At 40.3% G+C, this 16,938-nt stretch overlaps 1 protein-coding gene across 5 annotated transcripts in view; it reads left to right on the plus strand.

Annotated features, from left to right (window-relative positions):
- CFAP58 (cilia and flagella associated protein 58) overlaps nt 1-13,391 on the plus strand; it is a 58,149-nt gene extending 44,758 nt beyond the window's left edge. For 4 of the 5 annotated variants that reach the window (XM_026799665.2, XM_026799666.2, XM_074545188.1 and 1 more), the window contains 3 exons: nt 6,411-6,530; nt 7,999-8,132; nt 12,301-13,391. In XM_026799665.2, coding sequence (XP_026655466.2) covers nt 6,411-6,530; nt 7,999-8,132; nt 12,301-12,424 — 378 coding nt within the window. In that variant the 3' untranslated portion in view covers nt 12,425-13,391. Of the gene's footprint in view, nt 1-6,410; nt 6,531-7,998; nt 8,230-12,300 lie in introns of all 5 variants that reach the window. The other variant, XR_003382716.2, reaches the window with a different exon arrangement.
- The last annotated feature ends 3,547 nt before the right edge of the window (nt 13,392-16,938 follow it).

The raw sequence follows: 16,938 nt of genomic DNA on the forward strand, positions 1-16,938 counted from the left end.
GCCTGTCTAAGCAGATACAGCTGTAATCTTAAACAGGGGATGGGACACTTGAGCACAGCAGTTGTCTTTACATGGACATTAAGATTCACTGTCTTTCCCCATCCTTTAGTACCGTTTCTGTTTCTTTGAATTTTAAGAAGCAGGCAAGGGGAGCTGAAAGAGAACTCCTTGAAGAATAGCAGAGGCTCAGCTCTAATTACAGTGAGCCTGAAGGAAGCCATGCATTAAAACATTCATGATTTCAGAATTGCTGTGTGTATTTCTTAGATGTACTGTTATTTCTTAATAGGTTCCAAAGTGTAACAGGAGACTAGTCTTTCTTCTCTGAGGTACTTGATGTATGCAGGGGAACTCTGCTGTCCTGTCAAAAGGATGTATGTAGGCTTTACTGCCTTGTTAGACAGGTATTGTAGATTTAAGTGGTGGCTTGACTTTGAGACAGCTGTTCAGAGGTAGCAATTCCAGAACACCAAAGGACTTGAAGCAAAGTGTTCTCATCTTTCATGGAAATCTAAAGATCTAAGTCAAGCAGGTGACTAAAGAGATATAGATGCTTAACTTAAAAATAGATACTTCTAGAAGGAGCTCTGCAATCTCTCTGACCCTTCAAGGTCATCTGCCAGATCAGTCTGAAGTGAGAACAGAAGCTGGGTCTACTGGGAATTCTCATCCCAAGCTGTCACCTGCAGGAACAGCTAATCATTATCAACAGAGCTGTAATAATTCTTTGATTCATCAAAAATTTTAAAAATCTAAATTGCTATTGAATAGCTGAAATGCATTCTGTTACTCTGACAATAAAATACTGAAGTTTTTAAGTCAAATGGTCTAGATCTGAAGAAGAGACTTACTTTGGTTTTTTTCTTAGAACTCTGCATGAAGTAATTATTATACAGTAAAAGGTTCCCCATCATTTGCTTTGTAGACTTATTCACTTAGAATATTTAGGAACCTTGTTGATCAGATTTGTATTGACCCCTCATCTCCTCCAGGTCACTTCAAGATAAACTGCTTCTAGAATGCAAAACAAAGGTTTGCTTAGAGCTCTCTTCAACCCAGCTGTCAAGTTGCAGGCACTGTGAAAATTGTTGGAATATTTACATCAATCCATATCATGTCAGGGGTAATTCTCACCTTCAAGGAACAGCTCACTTTCATGTGTGTGTATTTCTGCTCACAGATATAGGAGATAATTAATTGATAATCTTCTGCAGTGCAAAGTAGAAACACTGTGATTAAATGAGCTACTCTAATTAATGATTTTATAAACTCTTGTGTAATGTCAATAGCAAAAAGGGTACTGTAGCTGTTATTTCAGCAAGACACATCCATGCCATTTTCTGTGGATGGATTCTTACTTAACCTCTTGTCTCAGAGTTCAGAAGTTGAAAGGAATATGTGTATTTATTTGTTCATTGGGAAAAATACTGTTTTCCTACACCCTTATTAGGGAAGATCTAATAGTAACAGTTCTTAGCAATAATAATAGTAAAAATAAGTTGCAGCTGCACTCCAGGTGGAAATGTTCATACTTTGTTGTTCCTGGAAGATGGTGATGCTGCAGCATTCAGCTCTTGCTGTTGCAAAAAGCAGCCATGAGTGGAGACCTTACAAGGTGCTTTCTTTGTTTCGAGGTTTCTTTCCTCTCTCATTAAGCTGTTTTGAAAATGCCAGTCAATTTGGTTCAGTTTGCTTTGTGCCAAAGAAAACAGAATTGCTCTTGAGAAATATTATTATCAACTGGAGAAATAAGTTATAGGACAAGTTTGGGTGGTGCAGATTTCACCAAAGGTGAGACTATCTCAGCCTTTCCCTTCAAGTGATGGTTTTTACAGGAAAACCCAAAACATCTAACACAGTGTTAGTGTTGCCTCACTGTGAAAGGGCCTCAGTGTCCTCTTTCAAACTTAATTAATGTATCCAATAAAAACCCTCACAGTGGTGAGATTAAGAAGTGTCTAGGTGATAATGAAAACAGGAGCTGTTCTAGGGAAGTGCACCCTTGCAAGGGTGTTTGCTGATGGATGTGGAATAGACAGCAAAGAGCAGGAGCTTTTGGAAAGTGTTTACAGAGAAAGTTTATACTGCACATTTCTCATAGTGCTGGAGGCAACTTTCTTCTGTTATTATAAAATTTCTGAAGGTCACCATATGTTAATTTTTTTCTTTACCTCATAAAACTTTTAAAGATAGATGTACTGAGCCAAAAGCTACTGCTAGGTGTACACAACAACAAATAAATGTAGGGCTTATACAGTGAAAATGACTATGACTAGATATGTATGTCTGTGTATGTATTTAATCCAGATTTCTGTGTCCTGTTTAAGACTCATGAAGAGGAATCACCACCCCTAAGGATGCTCTGCTGCTGCATGGCATCATAAACAAAATTCCTCTGGAGTTCTGCATAGTCCTGACATTTTGGTTATAGTGCCAATAAACAAGAAACCCCCTGTGGCACGCTGACTGACTTGTTATCCCCACCAAAGCCATGAGGAATTATAGAGTGCTTGCATGGTTACTGTATTGCTTTCTCCACCTTACTAATTAAAATAAGAATTTTTATTTAGGGTGAATGTTTTAGGGACTGCTGCCATACACTACATCGCACACTTCTGCACTACATCTTTATCTTGTTGAGTTTTTTCTTTAGCCCAGTTGCTGGAGACAAGAACTGGCATAAATTAAATTTACCATGGTGCAAAGTCTTTTGGACTTTTTTGTAGGGTTTTTTTGCCTTTTTTGGTTTTGTTTTGTTTTTTTCTATTTTTTTAGTAATTCATGTGGTAGAAAGCTTTTGGTGCGTAATAGGATTTCTGTGGGTCTGGTGAAGAGGGCTCTTGGGGTACTGCTTTGCCAGGTAAATTTGTTGAATTATCTATTTGGAAAGATAAAAATGAGGAAGCTGGGACTGCAGGGCCTATTTCTGCTGTGAAATCATCTTCATTAAAAGTATGGTCATCCATCATCTCTGGTCCAGAGGAAAACCCTGGGCTAACTAACAAGATGTTAGTTAGTTAGCAGTCTTCTGCCATTTCCTGGTGTCATGGTGGGGGACAGGATGACACAAAATGGGAACACATCTTTAGAGCTCTATTCCAGCCTGGGACTGGTGAATGCTTCCCATTCCCTGTCAATGGCTGTGAATGCCTTGCTGCCACTTTGGGAATGTGTCTGATGGTACTGATGGTCCTTCTCACACGGAAAAGCAAATGGTGCTGTGCTGGTCAGCAGCAACAACTTCTATTGAAGTAAGGCTTTGCTGGCAAAAGTGATTCTTCTTCTGAAGATGGAGGCAACTCAACACTACCTAATCCTGGACAATCAACTGAAGTTTGCCAAATGCTAGCCAGTCTTCTGCAGAAGAAAAGAATTTTGTCTCAATTTTCTGTAGAGCAAGCAGACCAGGAGAACTACAGAATATGGCTGAGACAGCACCTAGTTAAATTTAGGGGAAAGCACCACTTACTTCTCCACCCTCCCTCTCCAAATTAATGGTTGAGAGACTTAAGGATGAAGAAAATTACTGTAATGGCTGGGCCTACAGACAGATCTGTGAGCTCCTCAGAGATTCCCTAGGAAACAAATCTAAGACAGGAAGGGTTATTCTAAAAATAATATGCAATTTTATTTGCAGAATTTTTACAGCAGGTGTTCACAAAGGTCCTAAATTATCTTTAAAATGCCTGAAATTTAACTGTAATCCTCGGCCTGAATGTCCCAACATGTCCTACATACCCAAAATGAATGTGCCATCACCTCTCCACCATCATCTTGGCTTAGTTTGTGTCATAGACCAGTGAAGCTTGTTGAAGTTATGGGCTCAGTCCTACAGTCAAGCATCTGCTGAATTTCAGGGGAATTTCATGGTGGAAGGATCCCATAAAAAGCTTTGTTAGTGGCCTAGACCTGATCTGAACACAGGTGCATTACTCTTAGCAGCCTGGGTTTGCAGAGATTTGATCTTCCCTCACCTCAAGAAGAAGAGTTGTGCCTCGCAGTGTGTTTGTGACTCCAAGTTCCTTGATCTCAAAACCTCACAGCTGTGCTAAGATGTGTGTTGTGATGGCAGCCTGGTGTGAGGATGGAGGGTAATGTGAGGGGAGGCAGTTTGGGATGAGCCAAAGAAACCCAGTCATAATGGATAGACTTAATCTATTACAGAAAACAAAGTTTTTCTTTATGAATTTGTGCTGATATTTTTTCTTGATCATTTCTGTTTTGTTATGTTGAGAGATGGAAGTACCTACACATGCACCTTGTGACTCATAGATTTACTCTTGTGGTGGTGTTTTTAAATTAATTAATTTATTTTTAATTTAATTTTTTGGATCCTGCAGTAAAATTTCAGAAATTAAAGAAATGCCAACCTGTGAACACAAAGTTCTGCTGAATAGGAAAGAAGTATCCAGGGTTTTCTTTTAATGTTTTGCTGACATATGGTGTTTCTAACTCAGTGACAAATTAATTGACTAGATGTAAAAGAGATGGACAGTGCTCAGCAAGGAAGGACAAGATATGCATTATAAGACATCTGGTTCTGCCTCTGTTGGATTATGGATACAATATACATTGGACACCTAACGAGTCTCTGCTGCATAAAATAGATTCTCCTTACAATAGAATTGCATGCTTTGTCTCTAAATGAGGTTATTATACACACCATTGCACAAAGTTTGAAGAGCTTGGTTGGCCACTGTAGAGGGTAGGGAGAGAAAAAAATTGGAAAACAATTGCACTTAAGACCTTCAGTCTATCAATTGCCCCATATTTATCCAAGTTACCATTACACTATTACAAAATACAAATATATGATATGTTCAGGGTTGAAATGTTAATATAGACTGGCCAGATTTTGATAAGGTGGATTTTTCTTCTGCAGTTGTTTTTACGTTGCAGTAAAATCTTACTTCCTCAGAAGTAAGAAAAGCTGGTAGTGGGAATAACACTATGATGTGGAATACTTAACTCTTTACTCAAACTGAATTCTCAATTTAGTATTTGCTGCTATGCAAACCTCAGTATGAGTCTCAGGAGGTTTTGATTTTTCCAGAGATAAACTGTGAACAATTTCATTTATAGGGAACTCTTCTTCAGTAATCTGCAGAGTTTAAGGACAATGCTTGCAAAAGTAAGGCATGATTTGAAGTGATTCCATTTTGGTGTCCCAACTTGTGATCATTGTAGTTCATAGTTTTCAGAAAATGATGAGGTCTAAAAGTTCTACACTCTTTATGTTCTTGAAGACTGGACACCTAAAGTTTTACATCTTCAAAATAGCAAACCACTTCTGAAAACCCTGGCTCAACCACTGAGAAAGCACAAATGTAGCAATTTTAGATGGTGTGATGGCAGCATTTCCCACATCAACAGACAAATTCTGTGGTAAGAGTTGTACAGAGACCTTATAAGAAAGACGGTTAAAAAGGGCTTTGCAAATCCAGTGTAAATAATCACCTATCCTGCCTTCTTCTTGGCATTTCTGTCTTCCTCAGTTTAATCTTTTGTCTGCTAGTCTCCTGTTTATTTCCAGTTTTCATTGTACCAGAAAAGGATGGGATCTTACCAAATTATATTATTTAAGAATTTTTGTTTTCCAGGGTAGATAGTAAAACTATTGTAATGTGCAAAACTATGAAGGTGGCTTTTTTCAGAGCTTTATTCCTCAGACTAAAAACAAGTAGACTCTCAAAACACAGTTGAAAGCAGCATTGCAGTACAGAAAGATGTAAGTGGGTCCATGGTATGGTTTCTTTTCAGGCATGGCAATATCCAACTCCCACAAGTATTACTGTTCCAACATAAAGGACGAAGAGACACATGACAAAAATTACTTGGTAATTGTGCTAGTCATAATTGTTGCTGTTTATAATTGCTTTCCCAGAGCCCCTGCAGTTAAACTGAAAGGTTATATATATATAAATATCTGTGTGTGTGTACATGTGCTTTGCAGGATTTTCTTTGGAAGAAGTAACTCTTTTGTACAGTCCTTTGCTGACATTTCTATAGCCAGCTCACATCCTGTTGGGTGAAGCTGTGATCCTTAATGTAAGGCAGTGTGACTCAGAAAAGGAAAGATTACAATAAGCACAGTTTCTAGTGATTAATTTCCCAGCCCTGGATACTCTTCTAGTAAGTGCTGAGGTAGAGAGCTTGCTGGTGATGGTCTTTAAGAGCATTTCATTCATAGTTTGAAGTAGCTGGATGTTTATCTTAATGAGCTCTCCCATTGCTATCACAACAACTTTAAATACCTTATGGCTAGTGAGGAAAGCCTGACACACAGGCAGATTTGTTTCTCCAAATACCTTCCTGACTGAGTTGCAATTTTCAGTGCAGTTGATTTCCTCTCAGGCTGTGCTGCTGCTGTAGTAGTTTAATCAGAGCTCCTCGTGTTGTCCCTTGGTTAGGAAAAGGAGAAGCTGTATGTGGAGCTGAGGCACGTGCTGGCCCGGCAGCCCGGGCCCGAGGCCGCGGAGCAGCTGCAGCAGTACCGGAACGTCCTCCGCGAGAAGGGCAAGCAGATCAAGGTAAGAGGTGCCCGCTGTCCCTGGGGAGGGGCTGCAGGGAGGTGCTCAGTGAGCTGATAACCCAGGAAAGCAGGGTTATTGCTGCATCTCCTCAAGGGTCAACACAGAGCAGCAAACAAACTTTTGTTTTGCACATTGTTCTACTTTTTAAATTAAAATAGAGCAAAAATCTTGTTACAATATGAGTTAGCAGCACAATGCTGTACATATGTATTTTGCATGGGCATTCTGGGATACTGTCAGCTTTTCATTCAGCTTATTCTCCTTCCCTTTATCTTAAACTGTTAATATCTTTAAGAAGCAGATCAAAGCCATTTTTTTTTCTTTTTAACAAACCAGTGAGAATATACTGAGAATCCAGTCTTAAGTTACTGTTTTTTCTCTTGCCATGTGTACATGTATATTTAGATTTCCAGATCTTTTGGAGATGACAGGAGGAACCTGTTCTAACCCCTTGTCAGTTGGAGGGAGGAGTTCCTGCTTCCAAAAGAATCTTGTAGGACATTTAAAAAGCATAATATTAAAAAGTGATTCTGTGATAGAATTCAATGATATTCTATGAATAAGCTGATCTTCTCCTATTCTTGCCTGCATGAGAGATCATCTCCCCAGGAGTTCATCTACTTCTGCAGTTCCTCTCTCTGTAGAAGTCATCATCTCCTGTTCACTGCATCATAATCACGTCTATACTAACCATGAGGAAAAAAATGCAGGAGCAGATGGGCCCTTAGGAAACAAAGAGGCTGTTATGCAAATCTTAGCTTTCCATGGAGAAGAAAAACAATGTAGAAAATGTAAAATAGAAGCCAGGGTTTAGCTAAACTGAACGTGATTTGAAGTTCTCCATACGGTCCTTATTTGTCCTTAATGCAGTCAATTGCTGCTTTGCATTTCAGACACAGCATGCTGTAGCATGATGGCATGCATGCATTTTGGGGTGCCAGGTCAAGCTATTACCCTTTTGAAAGAAAGAAGGTGCACTATGCATGTTCCTCCTTTTTCAAAATTTTACTGATTCACATATAAGTGGCTTTGTATTAATATTTGCAGTGCCTGGTACTACTTTGCCTGTGTGGTTTGAATTACTCCACTTAGCAATGCATCCCTGTGAATAAACCCCATTATTATAAAATAATTCCCTGATTTATTAAGACCTTAACTTTGGATTTTTGCCCAGCTTTATGTCCCAGAAATTAAGAGCTAATGTAGCTATTAATGCCATTCCCGTAAAGCTTGGAGCATATTTTACATGTTGTATTATAGTTAAATGGTATAACCTTTATTTTGTAAGATGTTTTTAGGTGAATGGAGGTGAGATGAAATGAAACATCAAGTGGGAAAAAGAATTCTGGTAGAAAATGATCATGTCTTACATCATGAAATATAAAAAGAGGAAGTGCTTGTAAAAGTACTTATGTGTAAGTGAAGCAATATCTCCTGTTTCTGCTGTTTGTGTTTTGTTTATTAGGTTTTGTCTTCAGAACTGACTATGTGTGAAACACAGAGCAAAGAATACAAACATGAAATTGAAAGACTTAACAATGAGCTTCTGGAAATGAAAAAGAAATATCTGTCTCAGAAACGCAAGGAGCAACAGAAGAAGTATGGGAAAACAACACTTTTGTCTGCACAACTTTCTGCATAAGCTAGATTTTTGTTTTAGACCCTTTGGATCAGAATGTGGCCAAATTTGACTGAGGTGATACAGTTTTGTTGCCTAATTTTTCTGAATGTTATCCTTCATGTTCCTTCAGTCTGGTCTGGATTTACCATGATCTATGGCCAGGACAAGAACATCCATCAGAGATGTTGCTGAACACGTTCTGCAGTCCAGTTAAATTATTCATACCAGTGAGATGATGCCCAGAGAACACAGATTAGTGTCTTGTCTCTGACATCAAAGCATAGAATTATAGAACAGTTTGGGTTGGAAGGGGCATTTAAAGGCCATCTAGTCCAATCCCCCTGCAATGAGCAGGGACATCTCCATCCAGATGAGGTGCTCAGAGCCCCAGCCTTACCTTGAATATTTCTGGGATGGGGCATCTACCACGTCTCTGGGGCAACTTGGGCCAGTGTTTCACCAGCCTCATAACAGAAAATTTCCTTCCTATATCTAGTCTAAATCTACCCTCCTTTAGTAAAAACCCCTTATCCCTTGTCCTGTTGCAGCAGGATTTCTGGGCTGTGAGTGCATATGGCTGGCTCATGTCCAGCCTCTCACCCACAGCACTCCCAAGTCCTTCTGGGCAGGGCTGCTCCCCATCTGCTCATGCCCCAGCCTGGATTGATGCAGGGCCTGCCCTGCCTCAGGTGCAGCACCCCACACTTGTTCTTGTGGAACCTCAATAGATTCCCATGGGCTCACTTCTTGGGCTTGTCCAGGTCCCTCTGGATGGCATCCCATCCCTCAGGTGAGTCACCTGCCCCATTCAGCTCATCATCTGAAAACCTGCTGAGGGTGGGCTTTAACTTTAACAAGAGGTTTCTTAGATTTCTGCAGTCAGATGATGTGATCTGTTACCAAGTTTTTCTGTATGCACAGAAAGCCTTTTGTCTTTCCACTCATTTCCATCCTCAGCTGGTGCCTTCCTCACACACTAAAGCCAATGGTTCTGTACCGTTTCTGAATAGAATTCAAAGCTGCCTTTATTAAGTCTTCCTTAATTTCAGACAACAAATGATTTGATGACTAAATTAGCAAAATAATCAGTGATAAACAGTGACTTTTGTCCATCTGCAAATTGCATAATGTTACCTTAATGTTTGGAATTAGCAGCAATTGTGCAGTGCTAATGGCCTTTCTGGAGCTTTAGGATCAATATGTGAGGCTACCATAGTAGCCTGATAATCCATTTGCAGCAGCTAAATGTCTCCTTCACAGTAGATTTGGTGTTTCCATTTCAGACTCTGGCATCATGTCTCTTTCTGTTCATAAAATGAGGAGAAGCTCACCCACATTTTGTTGTTATATCTCACCTAAAATTAATTCCTCTCATAAAAACTCCACTTGTTAAGGACATAATTGCTTTAAAATAAAAAATACTGTGTGAGTTGATGGTAGCTGAACAGGGCCATGCTATACAGCGAAAGAAATTTCATATTAAAAGTCATTTAGTGCTGGATACACTGTCTATAGGGTCAGGATAAATACCTGCTATTGGGTCAGCTTTTCAGGTTGTTCTTTTGGGCAGTCATGCCTGTAGTCTGATGAGCATTAGTGTCTCTGTGACATCTGGGTTTTGGAAGCACATCCAGGTATAGTGGAGCTTCTGCAGGCTGGCATCATCTTGCGGTCCCCAGCAGAGCTTCAGAAGGCACCAGCACTGTGCTGCCAGCCCTGGCTTGCACCTCTCCCATCTTGTGACAGCTGAGGGGTGGTGCTGGGCTTTGCTCTCCTCTGCCCCTCATTGCTTTGTACCCCAGTCAAGCCTCTTGGACTGCATCCTGCTGTGAAGAACCCAGAGGCATAACTGGGCATGCCAGTCCTGGGTAACTGCAAATTCTGCTGTCTCTAGGCTGTGCTTTTTGTTGGTAAGGGACAACAACCTTGTTCAGCCCTCCTTCTCCAGCCTCCCAGGTGTGCAGGTCACATTGCTGGCTTTCTGCAGCACAGAGAACCTGTTGTGCAGTCAGGTTCTTCCCCAAGGAGTCCTCATCCCTGCCATCCAGCCATCCCACACCCCTGCTGCCTCAGGCGGGGCTGAGCAGAACCTGTGCCTGCTGTGTGGATGCTGGCCAGAGAGCCAAGGCCATTTGATTCATACAATCTCAGATATCTCTAAATCCCAGCTGACAGAAAACCACTGACTTGATTCTCTGTCTTGCTGGCTAATGTTAACATCATGTCTGAAATAAATGTAGCTGGTTTTGCTAATAAAAAGAGGATCCTGTCAGGACAATAGCATTAACAACATTATTGACTACCCTGGTATGAAAGAGAATTAATACTCTTGGATAACCTTACACAAAGTTATCATCTAAAGCTTTTATTGATTTGTACAAGATAGCTTTGAGTTGTGGTTTAACATCGTGGTATTGAATAAATGCAGCTTTGCATGTGATGCTGAAGGAATATAGTAACAGTGGGAATTTAGCTTTGTTTTGTGTTAAAAATGAAAATTCAGTGTTTAAGATTTTGGTTGTGAATTTAAAATCCTCTTTTTCAGCTCTCTGATTCTGAATGTTGCTTTTTCCCAGTTGTGTAAGTTGTCTTGTTCTATATCTTCCTATTTTTAACTTCAGCTCCATGAACCCTTTCTGCATCACTATTTTCCTGGTTGCTTCTAGCACCCGGATCCCATTTTGATCTTGATAAGGATTTGTGAGAAAATATGAAGCTTAAATCCACACCAGAGACCTAATCCAGCAGTCCTGTATATGTAAATAACTGCACTGAGGGATGTCAGTAGTAACTGGGAGCTTTTGCACGTGGCTGGTTGCACATTACTTCTGCATAATATATTATAGTATTCAGTTGCATAGAATTTTCCATACTGATGAGCACATCTGTTTGTTGTCTCCATGGGAGCACGAGGAAAAAATGAGCATGGATTCTGGATCATTTTCTCTCCCCAGACTTAGAAACCAAATAGTGAGATGGGATAAGCCATCTAAATACAGAGTGTTATTCCTGTCAGCTGGCATATCCATTAGAGCTACACTGATACAATTAAAAGCAGTTATAAATGGTTTTCGTTGTAAAGTTCATCTGTGCCATCTTTTGGCTATTCTCCTACTTCTATATGGGTCAAGTTTGGAAAAGGATGCATAACTAGAATCTGACACTGTTTCTCTGAGCTTTTTCCTATCCTGACAATTATTTAGGGGCAAATAGAAAAGTAATTACAGAAGTGTTTTCTTTTCCCTTGGTGGGGACTGAGAAAAGATACTCATGTGAGAAGGCTAGGTTTTGTACAAGTGTGGTTGCACTCACATTTGTTTTTCAGTGTCAGTGACTGTGAAATAAAGTAATGTACTGACCTTCTTCGTAAAGCCTTCTGCTCCTATGATAAACTAGAAGTTCATAAAGCTTCACTTGGTTAATCTTAAGTATCTCAGGACCTCTCTCTGAAGCATCCAGGTATATTGCAGTGAGGTTGGAATTTTGCCTTTTGTCTTTGTAGTGCTCTGCTTACCTCCCCAGCTTTGGGAGAGTGGAACCAGCTAACCCTCGTTCCCTCCTCTTGAGGCCATCAAAGTCAAGACCTCCTGGGTTCTCAGATGGAGCAGCTCCCTGGGGCTGTCAGTGCACCCACAGCACACTGCTGACTTTCTGCAAATGTCACAGACAGGGCAATTATCGCTGGAATTTTGGTAAAATGTGAAGACAGATAACACTATATATTCATTAAAATTCAGCAAAGGAAAAAACCCTCCCCATTGTGCCTTTGATGAATGTGGCTGTTTGTTTGAAAACAGGCATATTCCAGCTAGAACAGGATGGTGATTAGAAATCTGAAGTCATGGAGCTCATGTACATACTTGCTCTAATGAGGTGCTCTGACCATTTTAGGGAATAGCACAAAGAAAGCTCATTTATTTCTAATTTTTAATAATTCCAAACTCCATCAGTGGTTTTGTAATTAGATCCAGACACCTAGTCTTGGAGGTTTAGCCTAACAGGCTTTAATCAACACTTTTTAAATGATCTCTTGATAACGTGGTTGCATCAAAGAAACTCTGGAGGACGCAGATTTCCTTACTTTGTAAACATCTCTGCGCTGCAGAATGAAATATGAATTTTCTGTTTCTTTGTTTCTATTTAAAGGGAGAAGGAGCCATCCGGCATTTATATGAGGACAAAATTACCACCCCTCAAGACTGATGTTCCTCACTTCACGTTAGGGGTGAGGTTTCCTTCAAGCAAACCCATTCCTAAAATTGCAGTCTAGGAATGCACTCATCTAGTTGCATTCCTGCTCCCAGTTTCTTGTTTGAGAAACTGTAATTTTAAAAGAGATTCAAAATCTGCTGAAATCACTGTATCACCTTCAGGAAAAAATGGTATATTGCATGTAATCAAACACATTTTTACACTGGAATTACATTTTATATTGCATTTATATATTTTACATTTTATATTGGAATTAACATAGTTCTTTTTACAATCTGTGTACCAAATCTGCCCATTTGATACCAGCAGACACTTGCACGGATGTAAATGGATAGTGGAGATATTTCTTCTTCAATATTGTGTCTCTATTTAGCACTGTAATGCCACAAAATGCCTTAATATGTAGTTATTTCTCTTTTATCTACCTCAGTTGTAAGCACGCACTCCATTTATCTTCTGCTCAAAGCACCTGAAAGAAATGAGAATACAGAAAAGAAGAAAAATTAATAGGCTGATGTTTCAAGCCCTGCTGAGCAAATGCAAAATTAACAAGTCTTTACTTAGATGTACATATGTAGCAGTTCTCTGTGTAGGTAGTGTATTATAGGGTTTATGCAGTGTTAGCTACAGTTGTTAGGAAGATCAAGGAAGTTTGTGGCCACAATGTAGATTATTAAGAGCACGATTGTGTTTACTCTGGTAGATACAAAGTGACATAATTATGTCTGTTCAATCTGGGGGGGCTGTGCACACTCACTGGGACGTGCTGTTCTCCCTCACAAACCCTTCTGAGCGATTAAAACTTGGACTCAAAACATGGCAAACTTTATGCTTTAATTTCTAGACATTTGGGCATTTTTGTAACTTTCAGAAATTGTTTTTGTAATACAGCAGGAGCCCTCCAACCTTTTCAGCCAAAAGAGATTTAATTACCATTCATTAACAAGTGAAATAACAAAGTCACGGCATGAGGTGCTGAAGTATAGAAAACTTTCAAGCTGTAAAATAAAATGTTTTGAAACCGATTTGATCGTGGAAGTTTTTTTTTTTCCCTGCCTGGGGGATAAAAATACTTGTCCAAAGAGATATGCTGATAAATATTTCACATCCAGAAAAAAAAGCCCAAAAAAACCCTTTGCAAAGATTTTGTTCTTTTCTTTGGTGGAATACATAATTAAATATTAAAGCTACTGTGGGAAACTTTAATGGAAGTGTTTAATTCAAAAGAATCAAGTTAAATACGACAGGGATCTACTTTGCTTTTACACTGGGGACCAGAACACTTAGTCATCAGATCCATTGTATTTTTCTTTTGTCCCCAAAATAGCTATTATTGCTTTTCTCATTGTCAAGTGCATTATGCTAAACTTATCATTTTGGGGCAGGCCTGCTGTCAGAATAGTGTCTTTTGTGTATCTGACATGTCCTTATAGATGGAATAATTGACAATAACTGACATGGGCACTTGAGTCTGATGGAATCCCAAGTAGGTTTTACTAAAGCTTTTAGAAGTTGGTATTTTCTAAGGTACCAAGTATCCTGCCTGAAGCTGGATTCTGCTGTGCTTACACTGGCAAGTAATTTGTATTGAAATAAATCATCAAAGACACATTTATTAATTCCCATGGACTAGAGGCACAGTTGGACTCCAAGAACCCTATCACTTTGTAGAGAAGCCGCTGATGTATTACACTCCAAAATGTACAGTGTGCCCCCTAACTCATCCAGAGATAATCTGAGTCTGTGTCCATCTCCCACAGAATCACAGAATCATTCAGGCTGGAAAAGATCTTCCAGTCCCACCTTTGGCTGAACACCAGCATGTCGATTTAAACCAGGGAACTAAGTGTAATGTCCTGTGATTTCTTGAGCAGATGTTGACTCCACCACCTCCCTGGGCAGCCTGTTCCAATGCTTAACCACCCTTTCCATGAAGAAATTCTTCCTGGTGTCCAACCTGAGCCTCCCATGGCACAGCTTGAGGCCATGTCCTCTTGGCCTGTCACTTGTTACCTGGGAGAAGAGGCCAAGCTTCAGCTTCTGTCAGGTACAACTCCTTTAAGGTAGTTATAGAATGGTAAAGTCACTCCTGAGTGTTCTTTTCTTCAGGCTGAGCCCCCTCAGCTCCTTCAGCAGCTCATTATAGGACTCTCTAGACCTTCCCCATCTCCATTACCCTTCTCTGAACATACTCCAGACCCTCAATGTCTTTCTTGGGGTGAGGGACCCAGAAATGGACACAGCATTTGAGGAGTGGCCTCACCAGTGCAGTCTCATTTTTTCTCTGTTTGTTACCAGGCTTTAGAAGACAAATTGTCTCAGTGGTCAGGAGAAAGGAGAGGAAGCCACGCAGATGGAATTTTTTCCCTACTTTCATATATTTTTAGGAGTGCAGTAGTAAAATGGATACTTTTCTATCTTTAGTTGTACTTAATAATAGCTTGTACAGCACAAGTAAAAAGCTTTTCTGTAAATTATTCTTGACCTAAGTTTTTCCTGTCTTTAAAATGGTTGGGATGGTATTTGTCTAAAGACTTGAAAAGGTATATTCACTTACATTGAAAAGGTGGCTAGTCTTCTAGATTAAAAAAAAAAAATGTAGGGTACTGCAAAATAATGTGGTTTTCTTGTACAACATGTTCTTGCAGCCTAAAGAGCTGAGAATTGAATACAGTAAATTTCACCTGCAACGTAAAGAAGCTGTTACTTGTTCATCCACAATTTCAGGCATCAAGATGTGAATGTGTTGGCTACTATCTTCAGTTTTATTGCATTATTTACTTACTACCACAGAAACTAAATTCACAGGTTAATTTGGAAAAGAAGAAAAAAATAAAGACAAGAAAATATAGTCATCAAATTATTGCCAGTAACTTTCAGCATAATCAGGAATAAAATAACTGCAGCCAGTTTAATTTATAGTTCTAGAGAGTGAAAACCATTTCTGAGTTCATATAATAGAACGGATTAAAGCACACCAAATCCCTTCCCCCCGGTCTATAAAAGTCAGGGAGCTTGAAAAATTGCTCTGGATGTCTGTGAGCCCAGCTGATGCTGAGGTGCTTTTAGTGTTCAAGGATTTGGCTTGCACAGCAGGGAAAGGCAGAGCGCTAATGAGAATATCATTTGTTCACTTGCTTCTGCATTGTGAGCAGCAGCTCTGAAGTGCTTCTCTAAGTTTTGTTGCAGAAAAATGTTAATTGAATTCCAGTCTGTGCAAGATGTAGCGAGTATATCTTTAACTTCTTGTTCCTGTAAAGATATGTGAAAAGATGGAGGTGAAGGGCTATGATCCATGGCACTTAAGTTAGAGAAAATCTTTCTTCACTTTAATTGCTTTGGATTGGAGCTTGCACAGTAAATCTATCCCGGAGCCTTTCTTCGTGAGCTAAGTATGTAATATTGTTCACTTTCAAAGCTCTTGCAGTATGTAGATATTGTTTTAAGTAATTTCACATCAAAATTAGGCTCTGTCTGATCTTGTTTGGCAGGTCTGTGTTCAGTGTATTGCATGAGCAGGACACAAAAAAGACATTGTACACTGAGCTATCAAGTTCAGATGTGGGACCATGACCCTTCTGGGATCACCTGTCAGCTATGAAAGGCACAGCGCAAGAATCCAGTCCTTAATTTACCCTTGTTTTGTGAATCTGGAGCAGCAGATTCACACACCCAGTAACATGTTCTGCTGCTGTAAATCTGGGAACTCTTTGAAAACCAGGGCACAGCTCAGACTCTGTTTTGCTGAGATCTACAAACCCAGGCTGGGCTGGGGAGACAGGAGAGGGGCTGAGAACTTGGCACGTGCAGACTTTTACCAGCATCACTGAGCAGAGGCTTTGCTGTGAGGGGAGCAGCAGGTGCTGGTCCCTGGGGCACTGGTGGGGCTGGAGGGCCCTGCCCAGCTCCCCCTGGGCACATTGAACCAGCTCAAACCTGCAGCTGAGCTCCTTGGGCTGTCCTGTCCTTCAGGGAACCACTGGTGCCTGCTGTGCCCCAACACAAACAACTTCAGCGCTGACCAAGACCAGGCTGCCCACAGGATGAAGAGGGATGGATTGCACTGCCAGAAAAGGAATCTGTGGGTGTAGAAAGCTCAGGTGAAGAAGGTGAAAAGTTTTTCTCCCAAAGCTTTCAAACAAGGAGCTGCTGCAGAGGCATCCAGCAGCATGGCCCTGAGCACTGCCTGCAGGTGGGTTGTCACTTACTGTGTGAGTCCACAGTGCCAGGTCTCAGGTTGCTGCTTTGTACCTTTGTTTAGTGTGACACTGCTGTATCCTAAACAAGTTGCAAGGTAGAGCAGAGAAAGAGATCCCCTTGTCTTATTTCCTGTTGCCCATGTGAGCTTGACAGAGGGCAGAGGTACCAGGGGAGTCAAAAAGAGAAGCTGGGCAGCAAAAGCAGTGCCTGCCATCTCTGAAATGTTACTGCCTCTTCCTGAAAAATGGCCCATCCCAACTATCTTTACCCAAATTAGGGTCTCTAAATCATGTATATTTGTATTTAGGCACTTCAGCAATTGAGTATTATTTTCCTTGCTGGTGGTTTAGCTGTTGTGCCATCTCCTCTAGC

The sequence above is a fragment of the Zonotrichia albicollis genome, chromosome 7 (genome assembly GCF_047830755.1).
Source record: "Zonotrichia albicollis isolate bZonAlb1 chromosome 7, bZonAlb1.hap1, whole genome shotgun sequence".
Lineage (NCBI taxonomy): Eukaryota > Metazoa > Chordata > Aves > Passeriformes > Passerellidae > Zonotrichia > Zonotrichia albicollis.